This window comes from Erithacus rubecula (genome assembly GCF_903797595.1).
Source record: "Erithacus rubecula genome assembly, chromosome: 3".
In the NCBI taxonomy this organism is placed as follows: Eukaryota; Metazoa; Chordata; class Aves; order Passeriformes; family Muscicapidae; genus Erithacus; species Erithacus rubecula.
Window position 1 is genome coordinate 37,152,991 of NC_136689.1, and position 26,467 is coordinate 37,179,457.

A 26,467-nucleotide genomic window follows, 5' to 3' on the forward strand; every position below is an offset into this window, starting at 1 on the left:
CACTGTGTGGTATAAGGTATTAGAGGCTGGAATCGCTCTGGGAGCGACAAAAATCAGGTCCTGGCAGAAAGCAGGAGGGACGGAGATTGGGATCAACCGTGTGATGGCCTCTCCCTACGGCTGCAGAGGGAGAGACCATGGCTGCAGCGGTGTGTGTGCGCTGCCGAGAGGGGTCTCTCCCGGATATTCCCTTTCCCGGCAGCGAGAACACACGCGGCCAAGAGGGCACGGAGCGCTGACAGTTGGAACTGGGAGCTGTCACATACTCGTGTCGGGATAGGAGCGAGCCCGTCAGCTGCGGCAGTCACGGCGGTGGCATTTCCTGCCGGAGCAGCCGACACCCGCGGCCGCGGTGGGCAGCGCCGGTGCCCCCGGCGGGGCTGCCCCGAGGGGAGGGGCGGGGGCCCGGCCCGGTGCGCGGCCCCGCCGCCGCAGTGCCCCGCTCTCCGCACGCTCCCGCCGCACGTGAGCGGGGCGGCCGGCGCGGAAAGTGTGTCACTGGGTGAGGGGGGCGGCCGGGGCGGGGCGGGGCGGCCGCGGCGGGGCGGGCCGGGGGCGGGGCGGGGCGGGCGGCCGTGCCGCACTCGCTCTGCGCGGCTCCCCGAGAGCGCTTTTGTTGTAAAGGGGAGGGCGCCGCGGCGGGGACGCGCACCCGCTGCTCTGACAGGAGACAGCGCGGCCGCCTCCCTCCCTCCCTCCCTGCCTGCCGCCGGCTGCATGTAGCGCTGCGGCGGGGACACGGAGCTGGGAAGACAAGGACCGAGCGGAGCCGCGCCGCGCCGACCGGAGCCGAGCCGGCCCCGGCGGAACCCAGCGCGGCGCCGCCCGTGCCCCTGCGGGAGGAGGCCGCCATGGAAGTCAGCGCGGGTAAGCGGGGTCGGCCGCGGCGGGAGGCGGGGGGCGGCCGTACGGGGGGTCCCGCGGGGCCGGGCGGGCGCGGGGGCGCGGGCGGGGGGCGGCCGGGGCGCGGCGGGGCGGGGGGGAGCGCGGCGGGCGGCGGCGCTGCCCGGCCGCGGCCCCGCTGGTGGCCGGGACGGCCCCGCGCCGCCTCACATGGACCCGCCGGGCGAGCCATGTGCGCGCTGTGTTTACGTTCCGCGCGGCGCGCCCGCTCATTGGCCGCGCGGGGCGGTGACGCGCGCATTGCATAATAGCGGCGGGGCGGCGGCGCGGGGCGGCGGGCGGCGCGGACACGTGAGGCGCGCGGGCGGGCGGGCGGCCGCTGTTTTGGTGACCTACATTCGGGGCGGCGGCGGCGGCGGGGGCGCGCCGGGGACACGTGGGGCCGCGCCGCTGCTGCTGCGGCGCCGGGCGGCCCCGCCCCCGCGGCTCCCGCGGCCCCGCCCCCGCCGCGGCGGAGCGCGGGGGGTGGGGGGAGCCCGGCGGCGCGGCGCGGTGCGGGGGAGCGCGCGGGGGTCGCGGCGGGACACGCGGTGCGGCCGTGTGCGGCGGCGGCGGCGGCACGCGGCCCGGCGCGGAGCGCGGGGGCGGTGTTGTGTAACGGGGAGGGGGCGGCCCGGGGGCAGCGCAGGGCGGGCCCGGCTCTTCCAGCCCCGGCGCCGCGTGACCGCGGCAGGGAAAAGCCGCAGCCCCGGTGCGGTGCAATGGGGTGAGGCGGGAGGGCGGCTGCGGGCGCGGCGGCCCCGCTCCCCGATCCCTTCCCGCTTTATTAGCCGGGGAGATCGGGGGTGCCGCCGGGAGCCCCCGCTGCCGCAGCGTCCCGGGGCCGGTTTGATCGCCCCGCCGGCTCCGTGCCCCTGCGGCGGTACCGCTTCCCGGATCTCCGCGTTAATGCAATAGCGGCTCGCTGCGGTGCCCCCCGCCCCATCCCCAGAGTGAATCCCGCCCGGCAGAGCCTGAAGGGTCCGTGTCACTCAACCGGGGCGCCGCCGCCGCAGCGGCCCTGGCGCGGCTCCGCGTAGCCCAGATGACTCATGTCACCACCCTCCGGCAGGTGGGTTCCCTGAGAAAACCCCCGGCAGTTCACGGAACCGGGGCTGCCTTCACCGGGCGCCCCGGTACCCCCTTTCTGGCGTGCCGGCAGCCGTGTGCGCCCGTACGTGCTCCGTGTCTGTGCTCTTTGTTCCGAGATGTCACCCTATGCTCTGTGAGAGAGTCAGCTTCTGACTGCTGACCAAACAAAACCAGGGTTCACAGGGAAGTGCAACTTCTAAAATAACAAAAAAATAGGAGGAATCGCGGCTGTGGCGCTGGCGAGACTGCCAAGCTCTCTAGGGTGCCAGAGCAGCCCAGCTACCTGGCGCTCCGCCAGCCCTAAGGAGAAGAGGGGTGAAACTCCCCCACAGGCACACGCTTTCCATACTTCTTCCTCTGTGACATTGGCCTTACCCTTGAGGGAAAAGAGCATCTCTTTTACGAGCAGGGTTTAAAGATAATGGGGCGCAGTGGCAGCGTGGAGAAACGTGGAGTTGGCTGCAGGGGCTGTGCTGGCGTGTCCCGATCTGCCCCTTGCCGATAAGGATGGCGCCTGCTGAGAAGCCTGGTGCCTCCCTGGGCCAGGTGAACAGTGAGCTTTGACCTGGCACCTGGCAGAGGCGCGTGCGGCGCTGGGGGATGGCACAGGCTTTGTCAAACAGGTGGTGTCTTAGCCCAGCACGGGTGGCTTGTGATGCCTTGTTTCTCAAGCCACGGCTGAACCCGTGACCCCCCACCCTTGCCAATCCTCCTTTCTCCGAAAACCTGATCCAGAATGCGTGTTGTGCTGTGTGGAGGATTTCTGGAAAAAAAAAAAAAAAAATCAGTGCGGGTACAGCCCCAGTGGCAGGGTGCAGGGACATTGGTGTCTGGGAACGTGAGCAGCAGTCCGTGTGTCCTGCACGTGTCACATGTCCCCTCGGTCTGACTTCTGCTCCTGGGCTGCGTGCTCTTCAGGGAACCCTTCTGCCAAGGGTTTCCTTGGTAGAAAAACATGAAATGCTGAAGAGGAAGTGGGCCAGTTCTGTTGCTGCAGAGATGCTAAGAGGACCGTTATAAAAGTATTGAGAATTTGTAAGGCAGAATTGCTCCCTGCAAGCAGTGGTGTTTCCAGGATTGTATAAGACCACTGCTTTTATCTGTGAGGAGGGTATGGCTGATGTAAGATGCTACAGCCTCTGCCTGCCGTGCCAATTCAGTTGATCAAGGACTCTACAGACATCAGTGATTTTTTTCCTCCAAAGGCAGGCTATGCATGGCCCTTTTAAAGTTTTGAGTTCTTACTGGTGTGTGGAGTTCCTTGCTGCAATGTCCTGAGTCATCAGTGAAGGGAGTCCACTGAGCAATAGAGGCATAAAATGTAGAACATACTGAGTGTAATTTATTTAAACAGTTTCATGGCTATGGCTTTTGAAAACCTTGTGTGAAATATCAAATGTTTTTATATTGATTTTTGAAATGCTGAGTCTTGGAGACAAACTCATATGAAGTGCAAACGATTTCTCTTGCTTACGAGCAAGAGGAAGGATCCTGTGAAAAGCCAGAACTGCTCCTAGGTGTGCCTGAGGACAAAAAGCTGTTTCATCAGAGGGATTCTCAAGTGTGTCAGATTGCAAGACCGGCAGGACAGAGGCTGTTTGCAAATAGCAGCCTGGCATTGGAGTTTAGCTGCTGCTAGAAACGCTACAAAGGCTTGCAGTGGGACAAATGGCGTTCAGTAGGCTAACCAGACTGCAGTGCTATTTCCTTCCCTTGCCCCTTTCCCTTCTGCATCGTGAGCACCTCCCAGCCCTTCCTTTCTGTGCCTCTGGCGCGTAGCCTGCATGAAGCCTTTCTCTCTGCCCTATTTCTGTCCCTAACCTAGCTTGTTTGCATTCTGGCTCCGCAGCGCTCTGAGATCCTGTCTTTGCTCTGGCTCCAGATGAGCTCTGCTCAGAGGGTAGCCAGGGAAGCCCTCTCTGGGTCACTCCATGCCCTGTCCCTGCTGCCCCATCCTTCCAGCTCCATGGCTTGTTGCTCCGTCATTTGGTTATGCCATTTCATCTCAGCCTGGGCCAGAGGAGGCTGATAAGATGGGAGAACGGGATGGGGCAGAGTGGGAGATCAGCCTGAGAAAACGAATGAGACAAACAAGCTTGAGGGAGAGAGGGAGGGAGAGGAGTGCTCCCAGGAGCACATAATGGCTGATCTGGTGGTGCTGGGTCACGGTGTGGCTCACATGGCAGCGGTGCATGTCTGCTGGTTATGTCACTACGTGCTGCCTTTTTTTCTTGCCTTAGGGGGTGTGATAGCTTACATCAGCTCTTCGAGCTCGGCATCTAGCCCAGCCTCATGTCACAGCGAGAGCTCAGACAGCGGTTTCCAGTCGTCCTCCTCGCCCGTTCCATCTCCTCCCAACAGCTCCTCCTCGGACGGCGGATGCAATGGCCGGAGCAGTGAAGGCTCTGACGGGGCGCCCAAGAGCGATCGGCTGGAGGAGGCTGTTAAAACAAACCAGTCCAGTGTTGCTGGTTTGACAAAAGGCCATAATGGAGTCACAAGTATGTTTGGTGCCAGTTCCTGGAAACACCGTTTTCCCCTTATGTATCACAACCCTGTGTGTTACAACCAGGTCTCCCTTTGCCTTGTGGTGTAGGTGCATAGCAAAGCCTCCATTTGTATCTTTTGGCATTGTGTGTGTGGGAATACATATGGTATTGCCATACAAATGCTAATACAATGGGGGTCCCATTGCTGCCAACTTCAAACAGTCCATAAATACAGACTTTACTTCAAATCTTCACTAGTGAAAACTGATCTTTGTAAAATCGATCTCTTGGTTAAAAAGAAGTGAAGAAGTAAAGGTATTACAATCAGAAGTTGCCTTCAAGAGTATTTATGGAACTGGCTTGGAAATCTAGTTTCTCTGTTCTTTCATACTCTGTGCCCTGCCCCTTCACCTTCCCTCCCCCCCAGCTGTGAGGAACAAAATAAATTAATTACCCAAGCATAATACTTTTATAGCTGTGGATGGAACAGTTATCTTTTTGATTTCAAGTCATAATTATGTGGATGTGGAAAGTAAAATACTTGTAAACTGGAACTAATGGATCACCTTTTAAAATACATATAACAATGTATCTCCACGTATTTACTTCACACTTATTTTGGTAATCAGAAAAGATCAGTGGTGGAGAAGTATATTTGAACAGTTTTGGAAGGGCAGGTTCAAAATAAGTTCTGGAATGAGTGATTCAGCAAACAACTGGAATTTAGTCTTTTGGAGGCTCAATTCTTTTATTGGCAAAATTATTTTATCATTTTGGTTTGTTATGAAGCTAAGCATAGAATAAGTGTCTAATAGTTCTACCTCAAATAGGGTGGGCTTTTTTGTTGGTTTGTTGTTGGGTTTTTTTTTTGTGTTCCTACCCTAAGCTCTTAGTAAGAACCTTTACTTAAAAATTCTCTAGTAACTGTGTTCTTGATATCAGGACAGAGGTTCCTGAAATGAAACCTGTTGTAAATTGTTCAGATAGGTAACTTCTTTAGCTCAGTGCTAAATGTTGAAAAAAAGGGAAAAAGTTGTGGTTTGGTTCTTTTTCTTTTTGAAAACCTTAAAAAAATGTTTTAGTTCCTCTTTATAAATTAAACCCAAATGTCAAATAAGTTACTTTTCTGGTAGAATATGTTTCTGTGGGAGTATTTCCAGCTGTCTCTAAGGTAACTTTGTGGTTACTGAACTCACTGGTAAAATTCCTATTGGCTTCAGTGAAACCAATGTTAGACCAGCACTTAGGACTTGCAAAAATTTTTATTGACAAGCTGAAATAAAATAGATAGGGGAAAAACTTTAAAAACCCAAACCCATGAGCATTTTTATGGGATTGAGAAGGTATTTTCAAGTTGAAGTGTGCAAGCAATTCTGGATACACACTCAAATGAGTGGTCTCTACATATGTAGGTACGGCATACTACATATGTAGTCCTAAGTTGTTACCAGATAGGTACAGTGTATGGCTGATGTTGAATATGTTATAGTGTCCTTTAGTATTTCTGGTTTAATAAGACAAAGTGTTTATTCTCTGTTGGGGAAAGTCTTTCATAGGCTTTCTTGTCCTGATGGAAAAAAACAGATTGAGCCTGAACTTTGGTGGCCTAGTTAACTGAATGGTCCTTTTAAAAGTGCTTAAATATAAGCAGACTTTCTTTTTCTGCTGCTGAGTGCAATGCTACTCTGTTTGAAAGCCCAGTGAATATGTGCTTTCTCCCTGTTCGTTTGAGTGCTTCGTGTTTGTCCTCTTTTTTCCCCCACCCTTGCACTGGTACCTTCTGAACTGTTCAGGGCATTTGTACATTCATGTTGTCTGTTCTGTATTTTTTCATGTGTTGAACTGATCTGACATATTTCGATTTAAGTCCAGGTTTTAAAAGCTGGAAACATGCTCCTGCAGTTGTCATTGGTTTCTATATCCTTGACTTTTTTGTTTGATTCTAGAATTTAATGGCATGGTTCTTCTTTGCAAAGTCTGTGGAGATGTCGCTTCAGGATTTCATTATGGTGTTCATGCCTGTGAGGGCTGCAAGGTGAGCTATATTTCTGCTCACCTTTCTGCTGGTGAAATGCTCAAGTTCTCCCCATAGGGGAAAAGGGGTGATGCTGCAAAAAAAAAAAAACAAAATTGGTATAGTTCTCTGTTAAATATGAGAAATTTCAGAAGCTGTAGGGAACAGGCAAACCACTTAACAATACACAGCATTTTCCAAACTCTGCAGTACTTTCTGTTCCCACCCCTTGTCCAATGCTGCCTGACTTGGAGCGCACAGCAGAGAGCACAAACTGGAAGCTGAGGTGGTAAGGACCATGTCACGAAGACATGTGCATGTTAATTGCATTAAGAGATAGTGGGTGTGACTTGTCACCTAGGTTGGGACACGGAACAAAACAGCTTTGGAAGAGCAGTTCTTTATCACAGGGAAAGCCAGAACTAGATAGTTGTTTTCTTAATCTGTAACATTGCAAATGTTACATCCTGTGAAGGAGCTTATTAGCATAAAGCGTTATGTAAAAAAAATCACCTTTGAAGTTCATGTGGTGCAGCAGGACAGTTTTGTTGCCAAACTGCAGAGATTGAAGTCAAAAGATGTTATTTTGACTCCCATCTTTGCACTTGATGTCATAGGTGTTTGAGTTCTTTGGAGCTGTTAGTACAGTAATAGAGGTAATATTGGAGATACTTTGGTCTTGCATGCTGACTATGCAGGGAACAACTGGGCATCTTCTGTAGTTAGAAATCATAACTAGTTCACATTACATACAGATCACACACAAAGGGGAAGTAAGTCTGAGGATTGCTAAGTTCTTTAAAATCTCCTGGGGCTGATGGCTCTGAAGCAGCTGATGTGATGCAGTGAGGTTTGCTGTCTCTGCTCACAGAGAGATGAGCCTTGGTAGAAGGATTTGACATGTGCTGTAATGATAGTTGTGGGGTTTTTTTTGCTTGTTTACAGGGATTTTTCAGAAGAAGCATTCAGCAAAACATCCAGTATAAGAAGTGCTTGAAGAATAACAACTGCTCTATAATGAGAATGAATAGGAACAGATGCCAGCAGTGTCGTTTCAAAAAATGCCTGTCTGTTGGGATGTCAAGAGATGGTACGTTCCTGTACTGAGCAGGGATCCTCTGAGAGGCAACTTGCTGCCCACCTCAAAAACAATTGCTGAGGGTCTTAATGGCAGATAATGCAGCCAAGCCCTATTGTCAAGGAGAGGTTCCCACTCTGAGAGCATTTAGTTCAGCTTCCCTTCTTGCTCCATGAGTGTCCTGGGCAGCTGCAGAGCTGTCCTGCCTGTGGAGCTGATGCAGTGGGATGTGCTGCAGTGGCCTGCTAGGGGGATGGTTATAACAAGTGTTTCAATTTTGGTTTAATGTTAAGACTTACAGCTGTATCCTACCTGAACCTGAAAAAGACTCATATTTTTCTTTTTTTTTTTTTCTTTGTTTTTTCTGTTTTCTCTTGTTACTATTGCTTTTTCAATGAAAGGGAATTACGCCTAACCTGATAGCTTTAGAGTAGTCACCATAGAGCCTAAAGAGTTAGCTTTGGGTGCATAGGACGAGCGTGTGTCTTGCTCCTTTTTTTTTCCCCTTCTTTCTTTTCTTGGAGAGGGAAGGCAAGGAGGAAATAGTGATGTTGGTTAGTGTCTCTGACCACCTTGCTGGCTGCCCACTCCTTGTGAGATTTTAATAAATAATGCTGAAGGTGTAGTTCATTTGTCTGCTACAGCTTACTGCCACAACCAGAACTCTTCCTTCTGTTTCACTTTTTAATTTTCTCTGGGTGTTTATTTCACAAGAACTAGGAATCTCGGGCTGTTAATAATTTAGTGGGTGGAGTGTTAGAACTTATTTTAAATAATTGTTCCGAGTTCTTGTCGTGCATGGGAGTTATTTCATCCCCTAGGCGCTTGTTTGTGCACAAGGTTGCACCTGCTTTAATGAAAGAGACTTGGTTACATTAATGATGGACTACTGCACGAGCATAATTACATCAGTCGAAACTGGTTATAAGCCCTTGTGCAGCTGTGGTTGGACAGGGTGGGAGAGGCAGTTGTAGATTCCCTAGGACAGGGTCAAAAGTGCTGCAGCCACAATGATGCCCATCCCCTTGCCAGCAGAAAGTGTCCTTGTCAAGGCAAAGTTACCAAGAAAGTTTTCCCAAGGTAAGCTTTGTTCAGCATTGAATCTCTTGTTTTGGTAAGTTATGTAATTGGTCCGTGAGGACCTGTCTTGTAGGACTTTCATGCAAAGATGATATAAACTGTGTTTACATTCAGCTAATTGTCAGCTGATGAAGTTGTGCTGATTTAATAGATCCAATCTTAAAGCCTGACACTTCATCAGTTAACACCACTGTGTGTACTGCATAGCCAGGTTTGAGGCAAAAGGGGAAAAGGCATTGCAGGCTGTGCCTTAGAGCTGCCTTCTCCCTGTGTGCAAACAACAGCATACATTTGTATTCATGCCAGTCCTATGCCTATGCTCTTTGATTTTGCTGTAATATTGGTGAGAGCGATTAAAATCTTCCTTTAAGAGGCAGGATTTTTTGTTGGGGTGTGTATTCTGTGTGTGCATGCTAACACTTTCAGGACTGACTTTTTTTTCTTTTTTTTCCCCCCCCTTTTCCTCCACTGTCCATTTCTCCTCCTCGGTAGCTGTTCGATTTGGCCGCATTCCCAAACGTGAAAAGCAGCGGATGTTGATTGAAATGCAGAGTGCCATGAAAACCATGATGAACAGCCAGTTCAGTGGCCACTTGCCCAACGAAGCATTAACAGAACATCAAGACCAAGCACCTCAAGAAGATCTTTCCTCCAAGCCCAAACAAGAGCGAGAAACCATCAAGAGCCCTTCTCCCCCTCCTAGTGCTGACATGGCCAAGGAGGAGGTGATTGGCATGGTCACTAGGGCCCACAAAGACACTTTCCTGTACAACCAAGAACAGTCCCAAAACCCAGCAGAGATGATGCAGCCCCAGAGTGGGGAGAGGGTGTCAAAGAGCACCGAGCAGTACATCTTGAGTGGAGAGCACTGTGTTGGTGGCCTTGGTGGCCCCCAGTACCCTGAAAGGGAGCAGCACCTTGGTGGACAGTACAAGGGGAGAAGCACCATGCACTACCCCAGTGGGCACGCTGTGTGCTTCACAAACAGCCCCTGCATGAACTTCACCAGTGGGTACACTCAGAGAATGTGTGAGAGGATCCCAGAGGTTGGCTTTTCTCCAAACAAGAACACCACTTACTCTTGCAGCACTGGAGGAAGAATGCATCTGGTATGTTGACATCAGTTGTTTGGTTTGACTTACTTGTTGGTGGGTGTGATCCAGCTGTGCCTCAGTAGTTGGTGAAGCTGCAGGCTGTTGGCACAACTGCTGAAACTTTAAAGGGGGACACAAGTTTGATAGTGCAAATTGTGATGAAGGACAAAATTGGCTCAAAGTGTGAAGGATTTGAAATCGTACGAGCGATGGGGTTTCTTGGCTTAGTTTTTAGCTAACTGAAAGTAAAATAGTGTCAAAGAGTTGAAAAAAAAGTCATGGGTTTTTCATATGTCTTGACTTCAAAATGAAAATAGGAGTTTGTAAATTCCCCTTTTTACTCAATCTTTTTGAAGACTTCACTTTCAAATAATCTATACTGTCAGATGTACTGTATTTTCTTTAAGGGTATTCAGAGCAAATTTTTGGGGTAAAACCCCAGGCCTAGGATTTTAAGCCAGTCTGCATGCCTTACTATGGGTTCTTAAATCTCTATTGCAGGGTAAGCAGGCTGCTTTTTTTGGTGATGGGGATTTTTTGATTTGTTTTGTTTTAATGAGGGCCACAGGCTATGCATCCTTTTCACGGTAGAACATCTTCAGATCTGAACAGAGGCGGGAGAAAGATGCACAGCTGAACCATTAGGGAGAAGTTCAGGGTCTTTTCTGTAGTACTTACGCAAGTGAGGCTCTGGACACGCTTCTGGATACCTCAGATGACTTTGCTGGAGTATTTTCTCACTGAATTCCTAACAAGGATGCTTCCTGGTTTTTTTGCATATGGTTGTTGGTTTGTTTTGGTTGGAGTTGTTTTTTTGCCTTCGCTTAACAGGTCCCTCTCATTTGCCTTGCACCTGCTGTTTCTCTGCCATTCAGGCAAGCAGTTCTGTAAGCCCCTTAAAATAGATTGTCCTTCTCTGTATCACTGGAGCCGCCTGGGATGAGAGAACATAACATCCTCGTTCTCATCCCGCGCTCCTGGTGCGCAGCGCGGGCCCCTGACCTTTCTGAGGTACTTCAGCTGCCGTGTTTTTCCTCCTCCTGTTTTGTGAAGATCTTCACAGGTTCTTGAAGACCCCCAAAGGTCTCTACAGTGAAGGTGTTTATTTTGATGCTGCTTTTCCATGGGGACTTTTTTGTTGCTGTTTTTTTAACTCTTCTTTGTCTACTGCATATGTAGACCATGCCGTCCCTAGCAGGGTCTGACCTTAATTGCAGACTCCAGGCACTGCATCGTGGCAAATAATAATTCCCAGCCTTTCTTCTTTGCAGGGAAAGTATGTGGTGTCACTGCAGCAGCATTCTTGGCGCTCCTGAGAAGCAGAGGTTAAACCTGTCAGTATGGGCGGGCAGGGAGTGGTGCTGCCTTGCAGGGCCCCAGCCAGTCAGTTTGACCTGTGCATGGTAGCTGCAGGCAGGAGTTAGTCAGTGATGAGGAGACAAAACCAAATCCAGCAGAGCACTGCACCTCCCCCTCCCCGCCCCACTTCCCTGATATGGATAAAGGTTTTGGCCAAGAACTCAGAGTTCAGGATCTCACCAAAGTGAGTCAGCAGCAATAAGGGCAAGTAATTAGGCTCTGAACCAGTATGGAGGCAGATGTTCAGGGGTTTGGTCGTTTTTACTCAATACCCCTGCAACCAGAAAAGCAGAACAGGTCATTCCTGAAAAGGTTCCTCTGAAGAGAACTGGTGACTGTACAAGCTGACAGCTGCTTCCATAGGAAGTTCCATAGGAACTGTCAAGAGTTCAGGGAGTGCCTGGATGGCACTCTTAGGAATATGGTTTAGTTTTAGGTAGTTCTGCAAGGAGCACAGAGTTGGACTCAATCCTTATGGGGCTCTTCTGATTTGAGATACTCTGATTCTTGGGCAGAGGTTAATCAAGAGACCACAGACACAATGCACTGGGTGGGGAGGTGTTAGTTTGCCCTTGGAACTGAGTGCCTTTGGGTAAGGGTATGCTGTTGTACAATGAGAATATAAGGTGATTTTTGTGTCCATTGCAGAGCAGGGTACTGAACCAGAGATTGAGTATTTTCAGTGCTGTATTTATAACAATACCTATGTGAACCATTGCAATACCACAGGCAGAGCAGTGGTTGGCATCTGCTGCCCTTCTGGTTGTGTGACTAGACCTTTCCTTTTGCCAAAATATTATAGTCTTGTAATCTTAGGACCTCCCACGCAAAGAATTGCTAGGCAATTACCATATTTAAGATGCCCTGCAAAAACAGCACAGCTCTGAGGAATTGCTAATCTATTTCACTGTTTTCTCTTTGTTTTGCTGACATTATGTAGGATTACATACACCATTTAGTATACTTGTGAGGAGTACTTAAAAGGAAATTTTGTCCTTGATGATGGCAGGTAAAATGAATGTTAAAAGGTTTAAGCTTCATTAAAAGATGTGAATTTTAGAAGCTAGAACTGAAAATATCGCAGAGCTTCTGGTTGGCTCTTGCAGAGGGAATTTATTGGCAGTCAGCCCTGTCTGATACATCTGATCTCGATGTAATGGATTCAGACTTTCCTACAAAAATTGCTGTATGTTTGTATAAAAGAAAAGAGCACTTTGTCATCTTGTGACTGAGAAATACTGGAATACCAGTTCCCTGGTGTTCCTCCTTCAGTGATACAATTAAAAGCAAACTTGCAGAAGAGGGTTATCCTTGTAATGAGGGTGTAAACCTGTGAGTCAGGAAACCAAGGCTTGCTTTCTTGCTCTGGTGTTGACATCTTTGTCGCCTTGACTGAAGCACTTCAGTTGCCTGCAAAACAAGAAAGATGGGAGAATGAATGTCATAGTGACTGTGAGATTGCAACTGATTGATTGTGAAATTGCAGTTTACTGTGGAATTACAGGGATAATACAAGTCAAGAGAAATTCACATGTCAGACCAGATCAGTTGAGGTCAGGGAAGAATAGCATAACCTTGGTTCTGCCAGGTCTTTTGCAGTACACAGTGTTGTAGGTTCCAAAGTTAGCAAGTTTATAAACAGATTGCTAACAATCCCATGGATTTTTTTTCTTGCTCGTTTTAAAGCAAGAGGAAGAAATCCAGTTTCCTTGGGAATTGATTGTGGAATACTGTTTGTTTTTTTTTTTTTTTTCCTGTATCATTATTGCAAAGTTTTGTTGAATAGTAAATGTGTTTCTTTTAAGTATTTGTCAGCATTTGGAATTGCACCTTTAAAAGTTATTCTCTGTCTATGTTTTGCAAACATCAGGTCTGCCCAATGAGTAAGACTCCCCATGTGGACCCAAACAAGTCTGGCCATGAAATCTGGGAAGAGTTTTCCCTGAGTTTTACTCCTGCAGTGAAGGAAGTGGTGGAGTTCGCCAAGCGCATCCCAGGTTTCCGAGATCTCTCCCAGCATGACCAGGTCAATCTTCTGAAGGCTGGGACCTTTGAGGTGAGACCACTGTGTGTGTATTGCAAACCTGACAATCAATCTGACCCTGTAAGAACAGAACCAAATGGAACTGGGATATATCAGGTGAAGCCAGCTTGTTCATGGATGCTCTGAGCGTTTCTGTCTGAGTGCTGGTGTCCAAGGGACTTGTGACAGGTCAGACCTTGGTGACCTGTCCCTCTTTCAATGAGCTCAAAACTGCTCAGGCCTTCTACCCTTCCCTGGGCATTAATAAATGCATAATTAGGGGTTTCTAGCTACCTTTGCTTACTCTGGGGAACTGTACTGCATCTGAAGGGTTAGATTAGAAAGCTGTCTGCCAACTTAAAAGTTTTGTCAAGGAATGTGTTTACTGCTCTGCATGTCCTTCCTTGTGCCACTCTGCTTCCTGCAAAAGCCAGAGTATCCAATCCTGACCAGTCACCACTTTGGTGGCAACTTGGGAGTGTCTGAAGCTTCCATGTCCAATGCAGTAACAATGGTAACTATCTGTACTGCTGCAGTACTGTGTGCCAGCTGCAGCCTGACTTACTCTAGACTAATCCCACTAGGTCCTCGTGGTTAATTGCATCCACTTGTGGTCATGACGTACATGTGAATTAGTGGTATTAATTTGGAAATGATACCACTGAGCTTGGTGCTGTTTTATAATTAGTGACCTTCACTAGATGACCTTTACATCATGTTTTAGTTGCCCTTCCAGACCCTTGTGTCTACTGGAAACCGTATGCATTTAATGAATATTCAAGTGTGAAATTCGAATAGAGAGAGTCAGAGGAGCTGGAGTCTCAAGTATTTGATGTTACTGTGCTTTGCTGGGAAGTGTAGCATTGGTGATGCCTTTGCTCTTGTTTACATGATTTATTCTTTCAAAGAGAGATGCTGGATTTTATGTTTACCTGAGATTATGACATTTCTCCTGTGATGTGTTGGGTCTTCTGTCTGCATTTATACAGCCCAGCTCTAAAATGGAGAATTGTTGGGTTGGAAGGTACAAGTTATACAGGAAGACTTCTTGCCTGGAGTCTATTAGTTTTCTTGTTTCCTTCATTTTGCTGTCTTGTATTTCTTTTCTGTTGTACTTATCTTGACCTTTTAATATTCATCTACAACTCCTGCAGTGAAGGGGCTGTATTTTTACTTCTTCATTACTTTAACCTTACACAAAAATATTTGTTCCTTCCTCTGCAAAGGAAAAGGAGAGTGAAAAATTTGGTTTGAACTGTCCCTATAATGTCAAACAACGTTTTGTCTTGGCCTTGCTTCACCTGAAGCTTTTCTCAGGCCTCACTCATATGCATTTTTGCCAGTTACAAGCACTGCTGATACAGAGGTTTCTATATCCAGGGGAATTAATAATTATGTATAGTTGCATGCTTGTCACTATTCACTTATTTATAAGAAACATTTAGTATTCCTGTTAGTGAGCTACAACTTGTGGTTAAAAGCCTATGTGGCATCTTAGCAACAGGGGGGAAAAAAAAAGTAGAGCTGCCAAACAGTGGAAAAAAAATCCACAACAGGATTAATGAAACCGTTGCAATAGAGGCAAAAGCATCTTGAAAGCCTGGTGCATCCAAGGTCATTTCTGTCTTCTGGGTAACTGAACCAGGATGTCTGCATGTTGATGGAAGAACCTGAGTGAAAGTGCTGCCTCCAAGTCTGGTGTGGCTGTCTTGGCACTGTGCTGCTTAGCAGCTCGTGTTTGAGCAGTGCCTGTTCCTCTGAGGGTAAGAGGACACATGGGGACAGCGTTGGTGCAGGAGCTGCACAGCTATATATATTCACACACACACAACCTGAAAAGGTCTCCTAGAACTGGGAGTGCTGGGGAGCTCAGTGTATCGTGGTGGCATTTGCATGGCTTCTTAGGAGAGCCAGCTCAGAAACAGCACTGAGCCTAAAATAAGGAGCTCGACTGCTTTTGAGTGGGCCCTGCTCCACCTCCCCTCCAAATGTAGTTGATGGTAGAGCTAACAAAGCCCTTGGATCCCTTTCAGTAATGACTCAGATTTGACTGCAGCTGGTAGGGAAGTGATCAAGCAAGCTCCAAGAGTGGAGGTTTTTATGTGACCTGCTCTGGTCAGGTGATAGGATTGATCAGATGTGTCCTCAGTGTGTGCAGGTATGAGCCTGGTTTGAAGTGAAATGGGATGAATCAATCCTGTGCTATGCCATAGTGCAAAATGTTCTTCCTTATTTAGAATGGTGGCCTTGAAATAGGTGAGGTCTTTGCCAAGGAATCAGTCAGCAGAACTTCATGGGCTTCACTTTTGAATACCAGCACTAATCCTGGTTGCTTGTTATTTAAAGATGTTTTTAAAGCCCAGTTCTATAGGGAGAATGCCATTTTGAACTGAAAGGTTGCTGGATACCTGGTGGGTCTGTGCTAATGCACAAGTTCAGCTTTGTCTGCCTGCCCTTTGCCTGTTTTTGTTGTATTCTGATGGCTTCTGCATCTGGGCTTCTGCACTCTGTAGTTAATGTCATCAAAGGACAGGTAGCTTAGATGACACAAGTGAATAGTACATAATGCTCTTGTATGCATCAAGGTTGTTGCATGTTGTTTGGCTCATAAAATTTTGGAGCAAGTCATGTAATGTGCATGAACAGTGTTTGAATTCTCAATCATTTTCATTTGTTTTGAGCACTCATTCCTTTAAGCTTGTCAAAGGCACTAGTCTTTGCAAACCTGGTCCTCCTCTCACCTGTAGTAAACATTTGGATTAATGCAGTTAATAGGGTAAATGAGAAGAGATATCTGTTACACCAAGAGATGACAGCAAGCCTGAAGTTTTAACCAATTCCAGTTAGTTAGTTTTCTTCAAATAAGAAGGCTGCTCTGTGCAACTTAAACCTTGAAAATGTAAGTAGGGTTGTTGAACATGAGCAAATGAAACTTTACAAGCCATTCCAGAGGGAAGCATTTCACAGTACAACTGAGAACCCACAAGAGAAATTTCAGCCCAAAGGGGTAAGTTTAGCACACCTCAACTGCTCCAGCCCAGGTGCTTGTACCAAAGGGGTATTCCCAGCTGCTGCAGACCAGGTGCCATCTCAAGCTGTGCTTCCCCAGCCTTTTAAAAGCTCTACATGTGGCTTCTTTCTAGCAGAGCTTGTTAACATTCCTGTGGGTACAGTGATGTGGCATGGTACTTTTCCAAAGAATGCCTAGGGGGCCCGATCATCAGGTGGTGTAAATCAGCATTGTTTCCATAGAGCTGCTCCACTTTACCCCAAGTGAGAATCTGGTTCAGTACCTTCATTTTGCTCCTCATGAGTGTGGCCAGGAAAGCATTTCTTTTAATGCTCTGTATTTCTTTGAATGCTCTGTATGCCTTTGGCTGTTGTGTGGCTCAAGCAAGTTGTCCTACTCGCATATTTATAAATTACATGATCTGTGTGGCTCAGGCTGTCTGAGGCTTAAATTTTAATTTTCCTGCCTTTCATATGCTGTAGCCCCTCCCCTGCATCCACTCCCTAATTTTGTCATTTGTTTTTTTTCTCTCAGGTTATGGGGCCACAGCTTGCACTGTGTTTTGCAGCTCAGTAGCATGCTGACAGATTCTGTATAGAATGCTTTTAAAATGGTTAAAAGAAACTTTGAATGATGTTAGAAAGTTTAATTTTTTCTTTGGCTTTCCTAGAAATGCACCTAGATTTATCTGGTTTTGTTGTTCTTGTTTTCTTCCTTTTTCTTTCACCAGGTTTTAATGGTACGATTTGCATCTTTGTTTGATGCAAAGGAACGTACTGTCACCTTCCTGAGTGGCAAGAAGTACAGTGTGGATGACTTGCATTCAATGGGAGCTGGTGACCTGCTCAACTCAATGTTTGAATTTAGTGAGAAACTAAATGCCCTGCAACTTAGCGATGAGGAAATGAGTTTGTTTACAGCGGTTGTCCTGGTATCTGCTGGTAAGGAGAGAAAGTTAACTTCCACCTTTGCCAAAAATTGAATGTGATTCTCTGTTAAAAGTTTTCTGTAAAGTGTATACCCTGTTATTTCATGTTTAAGTGCAGTTGAGTAGGTTTTAAGGTAGTAGCAGCCTGTAACCTATTTTTTAACATACCTAGTCTTTCTAATACTGTCTTTAAAAAAAAGGTGACAATGGGCTTCTATTTTCCTACTGCTTTGTGTGTAATGCAAAAACAAATAGCTGCCCCATGGCCATTTAGATACTATTTGTCTAACTCCTCTAAGTTTTACAGGACAGCATCACTGAAATTACTCCTGACTTGCACAGCACAAGTCATTGGATGAGGTGGTATTTTCGCTTCCAAGTATTGTCGTTTAAATCTCTTGCGTATTTTACTTAAGTCCAAATCCAACAGTTTGATCTCTGCCTATGTCAGCAAGAGAGCCCAATCATCTGCATCGTGACTTCTTACCACTCAAGGCTGCCAATCCACTGCCATCTTCACTGGCCTCCTATCTTGTTTCAGTCCCTGGATAGACAAAGCACCCTGGCTCAGATTCAAAGAAGGATTAAGCACCTACTTCTGTAGTATTATCTCAAGCCTCAAATTAGGCACATTAGCTCTGCATTTAATGCCTGGAATGCAAGATGCAGAATCCCTGCTTGCTGGGTAAGAAGCTCTCTAAAGGTAGGTAGCAGGAATGTTCACAGCACCCAGTTAGGCAGTGAGCCAGCAGCTGGGGAGCACTGAACTCCTTCAGCAAGTGCATCCCTTTCACATGAGCAATTTAGACCCACGTGTCATCAAGGAGGGGCACCCAGGCACGGTGCTGTAGGCACATAAGGCCTCTGTAACAAGGCAGGACAGTTCAGTCTAATAGCTTTATGCATGGCTGAACTGAAATGTCAGAGCACAGGACGGGGCAGCTGTCTTTTCGGTTTGTAAGCTGTGATAATGAGCAGAGGGTGGCACAGAGTTAGCAAGCTTCAAAAGCCAGAGCAAATGGCAGTGTGAAGGAAGCTTGGCATTATAATCTGAAGGAAGCACGGCATCTGTTAATGAAAATTATCAGGTAGCAGGGGGAAACCTGAGGTCTTAGTTGCTTTTCTCTGGAAATTCTTGGCAAGAACTGGAGGCAGTCTTTAAAATAAGGACTGACAACCAGGTCTCTCCCCTTCTTGTGCCCTCTAACTAGGCTTACAGCCATTCTTCTTGCTTGCTCAGCTCCTGGGTCCTAGAATATCTCATTCTCTGTGCCACCTGTTTTCAGTCTAAGTGGCTGTATCTGTTCTGTTAAATGTGCTTCTAGCACAGTGCCATCTCCCCAGCCTTTAAAGCACTGTGCTGATTGCCAGCTCCCAGCAGGGATCAGCTTAGGGATGGCATGTGGCCTGTACAGCATGTAGTGTCAGCCATGCGACAGGACAGAAAATGAAGGTATTTGGTACTCAGGCTTCTTGCAGTTGCTGAGGATTTTTCAGATCATACTTTGGATATTATTGCTGCCTATCTTAACTACCTCGTGATCTGATCTGCAGGCTGATCACAGCCTTCCTGGATGTCTTCACAAAGTTTTAGAAGATTTTATAAAGTACAGCTTTATTAGTCAATATTGGGGCTGTATTCAAAACACAAAGCTAACCCTGATGGCCACTGTGAGTTCAAAAATTTTCAAAGCAACTTTACTCTGTTATATGAGACTGGATTGAAATGCTGCAGTTGTTTGCACAAGTGAGTAAACAAGCAGGCTTCACGCTCAGGCAGGTACCAAAGAACAGAAGTGGCCTCAGCAGAATTCCTGGGGAAGATGCTCACTGTGCAAGGGATTGCCAGGAGGAGAAGGTGCCTGTAGAACTGAAGGATTGTGGGCATGTGTTGATTAAACACATCTTGAAAGACAGATCCCTGCATACCACTCTTGGAGGAGTACTGTAACCAAAAAAGTAATTTCCTATGAGGGGAGGTGATGCTTCAGTGGAGATGAAGAATTGAAGAACAGGATCAGAGACAACGACGTGGAGATGCAGGCAAAGGGAAAAATGACATAAATGTAAGAAGTGCTGAAGTTGGAAGAAAAAGGCCATTATGACTTCTTCATCTCTGAATGAAAGTTATTCAAGAGAAGACTGAAAGGAAGATAATAGTCAAGATTTATGTCAATTCCAAAAGCAGAAAGAAGTGTGACTGTTGAATACTGATTAGGGGTCCAACGTGTAAAATACCATGCTGCACTAATTCAAGATCCTTTTAAAGACTTTTAGCTGATTAAAATTAAGAAAAACCCAAAACCCACGAATGGAAATTAAGTCTCTAAATACTGCTAGATGGGAGAATGCTTGTCAGAAACATCTTCACTTAACATTGGATGCATAACCACTCACAGGAGGAGTATTTAGAATGTGCTGAAGAAGCAGGGGTAGTAGCAAGAATTGTGTATAACTCTGTGCATCCTCTCCTTCCCATGTCATATGACAAATAAAAAGCAGGATCACACTTGGGTGGGGCTGAGGAATTATCTGGTTATTGTTCCAGAATTATCTGGTTATTGTTCCAGAATTAAAAGAATGCTTCACCTCTGGCATCAGTTAGCTGGATGTGTTGAAGATGGAGGAGAGGTAGCAAGGTGGATCATGGCCACTGAAGGAGGAGAAAGCAAGGCGGAAGCAAAGCTGAAAGAATGTGGTTTGTGCAGGTCTAGAGACCAGATAATCCCTTAACTAAGGGTCTTGCTTTGTGGTAGAAGAATATAAAGTACACACCCTCTATTACTCTCCCTTACTGGCATAATACTAACAAAATCTTCTGCTGGCCACTGGGAGCAACTGAAAGTAGACTGAGAGGGCAAAAGACTTGGAGTAATTGAAGCGAGGAGGTTACAGTAACTCACACGAGGCTGCCAGAAAAGGCTGGGCTGCATTCTTCCACCTTGAGAGGCAAGGCATATTCTCACTGTACAGAGCTCTTGTGAAACTCTGCTGGGCGTGTTCTGCAAATGTCATTGTACCTGCTCAGAATAGAGCAGAGCTTTTGCAGAGCGGGGGGGTAAATAGGAGAGATCCTTTAATAAATAAAGGTAGAGAGATGTTTCCTCACTCATGTTCTCTTGGACAGCAGCAGCTGTCAAACCTAATGGACAGTTTTCACAGAAGAGTCCAATGTGTGCTAACAAAAATAGTGTAATAGTAATCAGAGCTCCTAATTGTAGAAGACTCTGGAACAATCTTCCTAAAGGAACAAAGCATATGTAACTGCTTCAAGATGCATACTTAAGTGGATTATGTAATAATTTTTCCTGTAGCAGTAGGGAACTGCACTGAGTAGTCCAGGAGGACTTCCTAGACTGTTCACCTGAGCAATCTGATTGGATTGACACTGACAGCATAAGGAAGGGATTCCCACTCTGGCTGTAGGATCTGACTCAGTGTTACTCCAGAAAGCTGTTGTCATTCCATGTCCCAGTTCTGCAAAGTGCTTAAGTACGTGTACACATCAAAGCACATTTCTGTTTGTGCCAGTCACTCGGCTATGTATGTGCCCTGCTGAATTTGCATAGTGTTTAAGAAAAGAAGCTACAGCTTGGGAAAAAACAGCTACTGTGCATGGTTATGAGGTGAGATGTTTTACTTAAAAATTCATCCTTTCAAGCTGCTTGCTTAGGTTCCATCTAGTGATACCAGGTGTGTTCTTAAATACAGCTCCTTTGAAAAAAAAAAAGCTTCAGGCATGGTGGGAGTGCAGTATGTGAGAACATAATATTTGTCTTGGTGTTGACATTCTTTTCCTCAGCTGGGAATTTTTGGGTGCATCGTGTTTCATTTTGTAAGTGCTTCAGAACATGCTCAGAAATAGTGCCCAGCATAGGAATGCTTGTACTCCTTTGCCCCTGAGAATCCCATTGTGCAGATAACAATTGTGGCTTGTCCTGAGTGGGATTTCCTCCTCAAACTTTGAAGTTGAAGCTTAGGATTCTATATCTAGCCTTAAGAAATGTTTGAAATTTTTACTTTCATGCACCCTGTCTTCCTTGTGTTGAAAGTTGTGATTCAGCAACATATTTAAACATTTGCTTCAATCTGTCCTTCTCTGAAAACATGGGTTAGGGATCACAGAAATAGTGATTAAATGCTGCCAGATTGGCATGAACTTAGTACTTTGAAAAGTTAATGCTATATAACCTTTGAAAGACTTTTGGTGTGTGATTTAAAACTTCTGGCGTAAGTATCTGATTTTTCTTGTACTTGTTAATTTAGTAAGGGATTCTTACTGCCCTGGTTTTATGTTGCTGGCTACATCTGTTCAGTCAATTTCTTTTCCCCCCCTACCCTCCTGTTTTTAATTTCTCTCTCTCCCTCTCACCTTGCCCTTTTGTTTAGATCGCTCCGGAATAGAAAATGTCAACTCTGTGGAGGCACTTCAGGAAACACTAATCCGTGCATTAAGGACCTTAATTATGAAAAATCACCCAAATGAAGCCTCTATTTTCACAAAACTTCTTTTGAAATTACCCGACTTGCGTTCCTTGAACAACATGCACTCTGAAGAACTGCTGGCCTTTAAAGTTCACCCATAGGCCTTTAGGTCTCCTTTGTACTTGGACTTGCCTCGTGTTAAACTGTTTTGTGCTAAAATGTGTATTTATACAGTTGTACCACTTGTTGGAGAGAGCTCACAGAGTGTGAGCAGTTGATAGCTGTCCCATAACCATGCAATAAAGCTTTGGCAGGTGCTCTCAGCTGGCGGCGGGATCCTCCGGGACATCCAGATGTGCCCAGCTGTGCCCAGCTGTGCTGCACTCCTGCAGAAGAGGCTGCCGTGAGCCCCAGTAATATGGACTCTCATTTAGGAAACAGAACCACCACTGCCCTCTCATGTAAGCTGAATGCAAAATAGCTGTGTATGTGCTTATGGAGCATGGAATGGGGTGGGAACAATCCTGTGCTAATAGGAAAATGGAAGAGCTGATTTAATTGGTCTTTCACTTATCTAATAGATGTGTGTCCGTGTCTCTTGATAACTCACTCATGGTTTCACTGTTGTTGTTCCATTAAACCCAATGGAATGGTTTCAGCCTGCACCAACTCTTCACTGAGCGTGTGTTCATGCCATGTGTATATAATATAAATAGTTAAGTAGTGAGTGTTTATGGCTATATAAAGTACAGAGTTGTGTGTATATATGTGTATGTATATAAATAGTTCTATACATAAAGTATACATATAATTTCTTCACAATATTTTAAACTGTGAAGGAATTTAAACTTAAAACAGAAGGTGATCTATGGAAAGAACCAAATAGATGCACTTTGCATATTGCTGAACTAATTATCTGAGCATTTTTTAGAAAACATCAAATTTGCATTAATATGCTGTGTTTGTTAATTTAAAAAAAAAAAAACAACAACCAAGAGTGGCACTAAAGAGGCAGAGTCAGATTCAACTTCCAGAAGGGTTTTGTAGAGAATCTCAAGCATCTATGGTTGGTTGTGGCACTAGTGAGATGGATTGTCCATTGCCACTGAGGTTCTTGTGTTCTGATGTAGGCTAAATAAGCACCAGATGCTCTTCAAAAACTTCAGCACAGCCAGAAAGAAACTATCAGATGAATAGAAAAGTTTATCAGAAAAAGAAAAAAATGGGAAAAATGTATCCATGGTTGCATTTGGATGTATGTGTGTTCTGTGGCTGTTTATTTCTTGCAGTGCATCATTTCGCTGCTTCATTGCTAAATGAGAATTGAAAACAGAAATGTGAGATTCCCCACATCTTTTCACCATTTGGGCTTTGTGGTTCCCATGCCTGTTCTTCTGGAGCTCTCCATTGCTGCGTGTGCATGTGAGCGTGTGTGATGTGCAGAGAAGGTGCATTAGATGGTCTGGGGTTTTTTTTATTTTTTCCTTAAAAAAACACCACAAAAACCAACCAAACAAATGGGACTTTTTCTTGTTGTTTATGCCAGTAGCAAATTACAAAGCAGATTCACAAGGCCTAAGATTCTGCTGCTTTTCCATCTAGGAAAAGCAACTCTCTGTGGGGTTTTTTCCATTTGTAGCAGGACCTGGCACCAGAAAAGAGAGATGAAAAGAAGTCAAAGCAGTTGTGTTAATTAGTTACATTTATGTTTTGCTAATGTGGGAAGAAGGTGCTCCATCACCCTGGTTCAGTTACCTTGCCTTAGAGGCAGCCCTCTGGGTCTCTGGTGCTTGCTAAAGCTGCTCTTGGGAGGAAATCTGCTCCTGGTAGTCAGGGCCAGGACTCAGGAAACCTCCAGCCTGCAGAGCTCCTGCCTGCACCACGGTGGGGTGAGAGGAGCCTCCTGCCCGTGGTGGAGCTGCAGCAGAAGCAGAGCATCAGGATCTGGGATGGGAAGAGGGAGAGCTTGCATCCTGCCACGCTCCCCTGGCCTTTGGGATTCTGCCTCAGACAGCAGGAAGGGGCTGAGAGCAGACAGGGCAGTGCTTGGTGAGAAGTGGGGAAAATTCAGCCTTGGCTAGGGAGCAGCAGAGCCCTTTGCTGCAGCTGCTGCAGGCAGGGCTGTCCTGCTTCAAGCTGCTGTAACCTCTGGGTAATGGCCCCTTCCTGCAATACAGTTCTGCTACCCAAATGTGCTATCGGGGCATATTGTCCTAATTTCTGTTAACAGTCTGCATCCTGCCAGTATTATTTGTTTGAGAGCTTCACTGAATTATGCATCGAGCCATTCAGACTTTAGAGAGGACACAGTCACATGGTTTTTATTATTTAGTTGCTGAAATGATTTCTTTGTAGACCCCATTTCAGACATGGAAAGTACAGTTAGCCCTTGGTTGTTTCGGGAGGGAAGAAGGCTTCTTACAGAGATTGCCACCCTACAGCTGTATTTTGTTGTGTTTTGTTCTTTATTTTTTTTTTCTTAAAACTGTATTATTAAGCCTTTAGGAATGTATAACCAGGACTGAGTAATTACTGCTTATTAAATTTTTTTAGTTAGATTCACCATGTATGCCTATAGATAGATACTCTAACTTGTGCAATTTCATTTGAAATTATCTTCCTGTACATAATGGAAAAACTCACATAACAAAAAAAAAAAAAAAAAAGCCCCAAACAGATTGACTGAACAAAAAGCTGATTAAAGTATGGTTCAAAAGTGACCCATGTATTACAAACCCTAGCTGGACTCTTAGAAGAAAATCTAAACTCATTGTGTTAGCTGTGTATTGTGAGCTCTTCTTTTACTGTGTCACTGGTTATACACTTGTTAAATGCTGAGATAATAGACTTCATGCCAGGCATTTGAGTACTGTAGATTGGGTCATTGCTGAAAGATTAATGTACTGTATGAACTTAAATGAAATTTTTATTCTTGATTTTATTCTTGATTTTGTTCTTGTTTTAAAAGATTAAATATGGGCATTATGTCAGCAAGCTAAACTTGTGTGTCTGTGTTCTTTGTATTTCTCTGTACAAAATCTGGTGGGGAGGACAGCACGCTGGGATGAACAAAGCAGAAGAGATTCTCTTCTGGATGAGAACATCAGCTGCTGAGAGGTCACGGGGCTGAGCTGGGGCACAGCAGCAGGGAGAGCCAGCACCTCCCTGTCCCTGCTACTGCTCTCTCTTCCCAGGTGTTTGAACCAGGGATTTTCTTCCCAGGGGTTGTCTGGTGCACTTCATTTGCTACAGTTACAGGGCTTTTTTTTTTTTTGGGGGGGGGGGGGGAAGGTCATTAACATTGTTATTTTAAACACTTCATTAATATGGAGAATATAACTTTGAGAAAAGGATAAACCATCAAAGAATAAAACTGAAAAAAACCCATGCTGTTTGGTTAAGACAAGTCTTTGGGTTATAAGAAAGATAGAGAAAAAACAGAGTAGGAGGGGCAAAGATCTGTTATTTTTCCAGCTTGATTTCCTAGTTTAGCATGTGCACTCTTTTGGGAGATAAGAGAAGCTTCTCCAGGAAGTGTATCTAGTGTTTTTTTTTAAAAAAGTCATGCACCAAAAAAAGTTAAACAAAATTATGACTGCCAACACTGGAAAAAATAGCAGCACAAAAATACTTTTTGTTTTTGGTTTTTTTGGGGGGGCATGTTTTCTCTGGTGACATGCTTGCACATGGCTTTCCTTGTTGCCAGAGTCTGAGCCCCTGTGAATTGTGCCACAAGGCATGGAGGCTCCAGGACCTGGGAGGTCCTTGGGAAGAGCTCTTCCCAACTCTTGCTGAGTTGGGCCACAAGTGATTCTTCCCTGTTTGGCTGCAAGAGCCTTACCACAGCAAATGGCAGGGCCAGGAAAGGCATTTCCTAGCAAAAATATGATTCTGTTCCTCTCACTCTCCCAACTCTAGGATGCTCTGGGGATGGGAGCATGGAGCTCCTGTGCATGTTCATGGGAATGAGCTGGGCTCTGCTGTCCTCACTGCACCAGGAAATGTGAGTGTCACAAGGAAAACAGAGGTGTGAGTGTTCTGTGTGAAAGTGTAAACTGCTGAGGGTGTGGGCAGCAGTTCTGGCTCAGGACCCAGGGGCTGTGCTGGGTGCAGGGAATTGGTGCAGCTCCACCGCAGAGCGCTTTGATTGCAGAAACAGTTCCTACAAGGAAGTAATTGGCACTTCCTCTTCTTTGATGAGTACAGCCAGCAGCTGCAGGAGCCTTCATCACTGAATGCTGCCTTTCCCCCCCTTTTAATTTACTTTTTTTTATTTCAAGGTGGAGTTTGGAGCGGGGAGGAAGAACAGCCAGGTATGAGGAGAGCCTGGAGGCAGCTGACTGAGCTGCAATGGGCAGCTTGTGGAAAGCGCTGTGGAGGCTGTGCTTGCTGGGCAGGAAAGTTGGTCAAGGACACAGACTCATCACCAGCAGGACAGGAGCTGAGCAGATGTATGTGGAGTCTGTGAGGCTGCACATTCCTGGTTATTTGGAACAAAAATGCCCATTCACATAAAAAAAAAAACGTCCTCTGTGCAGACACTGCTCTGCCACACCAGGTTCCTTTGCAGAGCAGTTTATACCTGCTGTAAATGCACACCCTAATTGTGAATGCACAGCTTGCACTGCTGTGGGACTGAGCTGTTCTGTCTCCTGCCTGGCCTGAATTCCCAGGCAGGGTTTTCTCCCCTGCACTGAGCCCCAGGACTGCCTTTGCCTCTGGCTGGAGGGGGATCCTCAGGGCATTACTTGTGAAGTTACATGCTTAAAACTTGGGGGGGTTCTCTTCTCCAAGAGCCCCTCTACCTGCCTCCCTCATCTCTTTAGTTTAAGAAGATTTTAACTCAAATTATTCCATGCAACAGCATGGAGCACTACTTGTGAGATGGTACAAGGCAGAGGAAGACAAAAGTGTGGCACAAGCCCATCTGGCCCAGAAGCTGAAGCTGAAAGTGAAGCACAGCTAGAGAGGCGTGCTGCTGGATTGCTGCTGT

At 46.2% G+C, this 26,467-nt stretch overlaps 1 protein-coding gene across 3 annotated transcripts; it reads left to right on the forward strand.

Annotated features, from left to right (window-relative positions):
- Positions 1-548: 548 nt before the first annotated feature.
- Positions 549-24,474, forward strand: NR1D2 (nuclear receptor subfamily 1 group D member 2). Of its 3 annotated transcripts, none has more exons than XM_079301302.1 (8): positions 549-867; positions 4,215-4,475; positions 6,410-6,498; positions 7,423-7,567; positions 9,128-9,744; positions 12,959-13,144; positions 16,852-17,062; positions 21,439-24,474. In XM_079301302.1, the coding sequence occupies exons 1-8, from the start codon at positions 852-854 to the stop codon at positions 21,633-21,635; spliced, it is 1,722 nt and encodes a 573-aa protein (XP_079157428.1). In that variant the 5' UTR covers positions 549-851; the 3' UTR covers positions 21,636-24,474. The 3 variants fall into 3 exon arrangements, with proteins under 3 accessions (XP_079157428.1, XP_079157429.1, XP_079157427.1); XM_079301303.1 differs by lacking the exon at positions 549-867 and adding an exon at positions 1,605-1,954; XM_079301301.1 differs by lacking the exon at positions 549-867 and having other exon boundaries at positions 4,031-4,475.
- The last annotated feature ends 1,993 nt before the right edge of the window (positions 24,475-26,467 follow it).

Bases quoted from the DNA above. Each gene is read 5' to 3' on its own strand.
- NR1D2 (XM_079301301.1), top strand. From the start codon at position 4,115: ATGGCTGATCTGGTGGTGCTGGGTCACGGTGTGGCTCACATGGCAGCG. The intron at 9,745-12,958 runs GTATGTTGACAT...TGCAAACATCAG, and splicing joins CTGGAGGAAGAATGCATCTG to GTCTGCCCAATGAGTAAGAC. The intron at 17,063-21,438 runs GTAAGGAGAGAA...CCTTTTGTTTAG, and splicing joins GGTTGTCCTGGTATCTGCTG to ATCGCTCCGGAATAGAAAAT.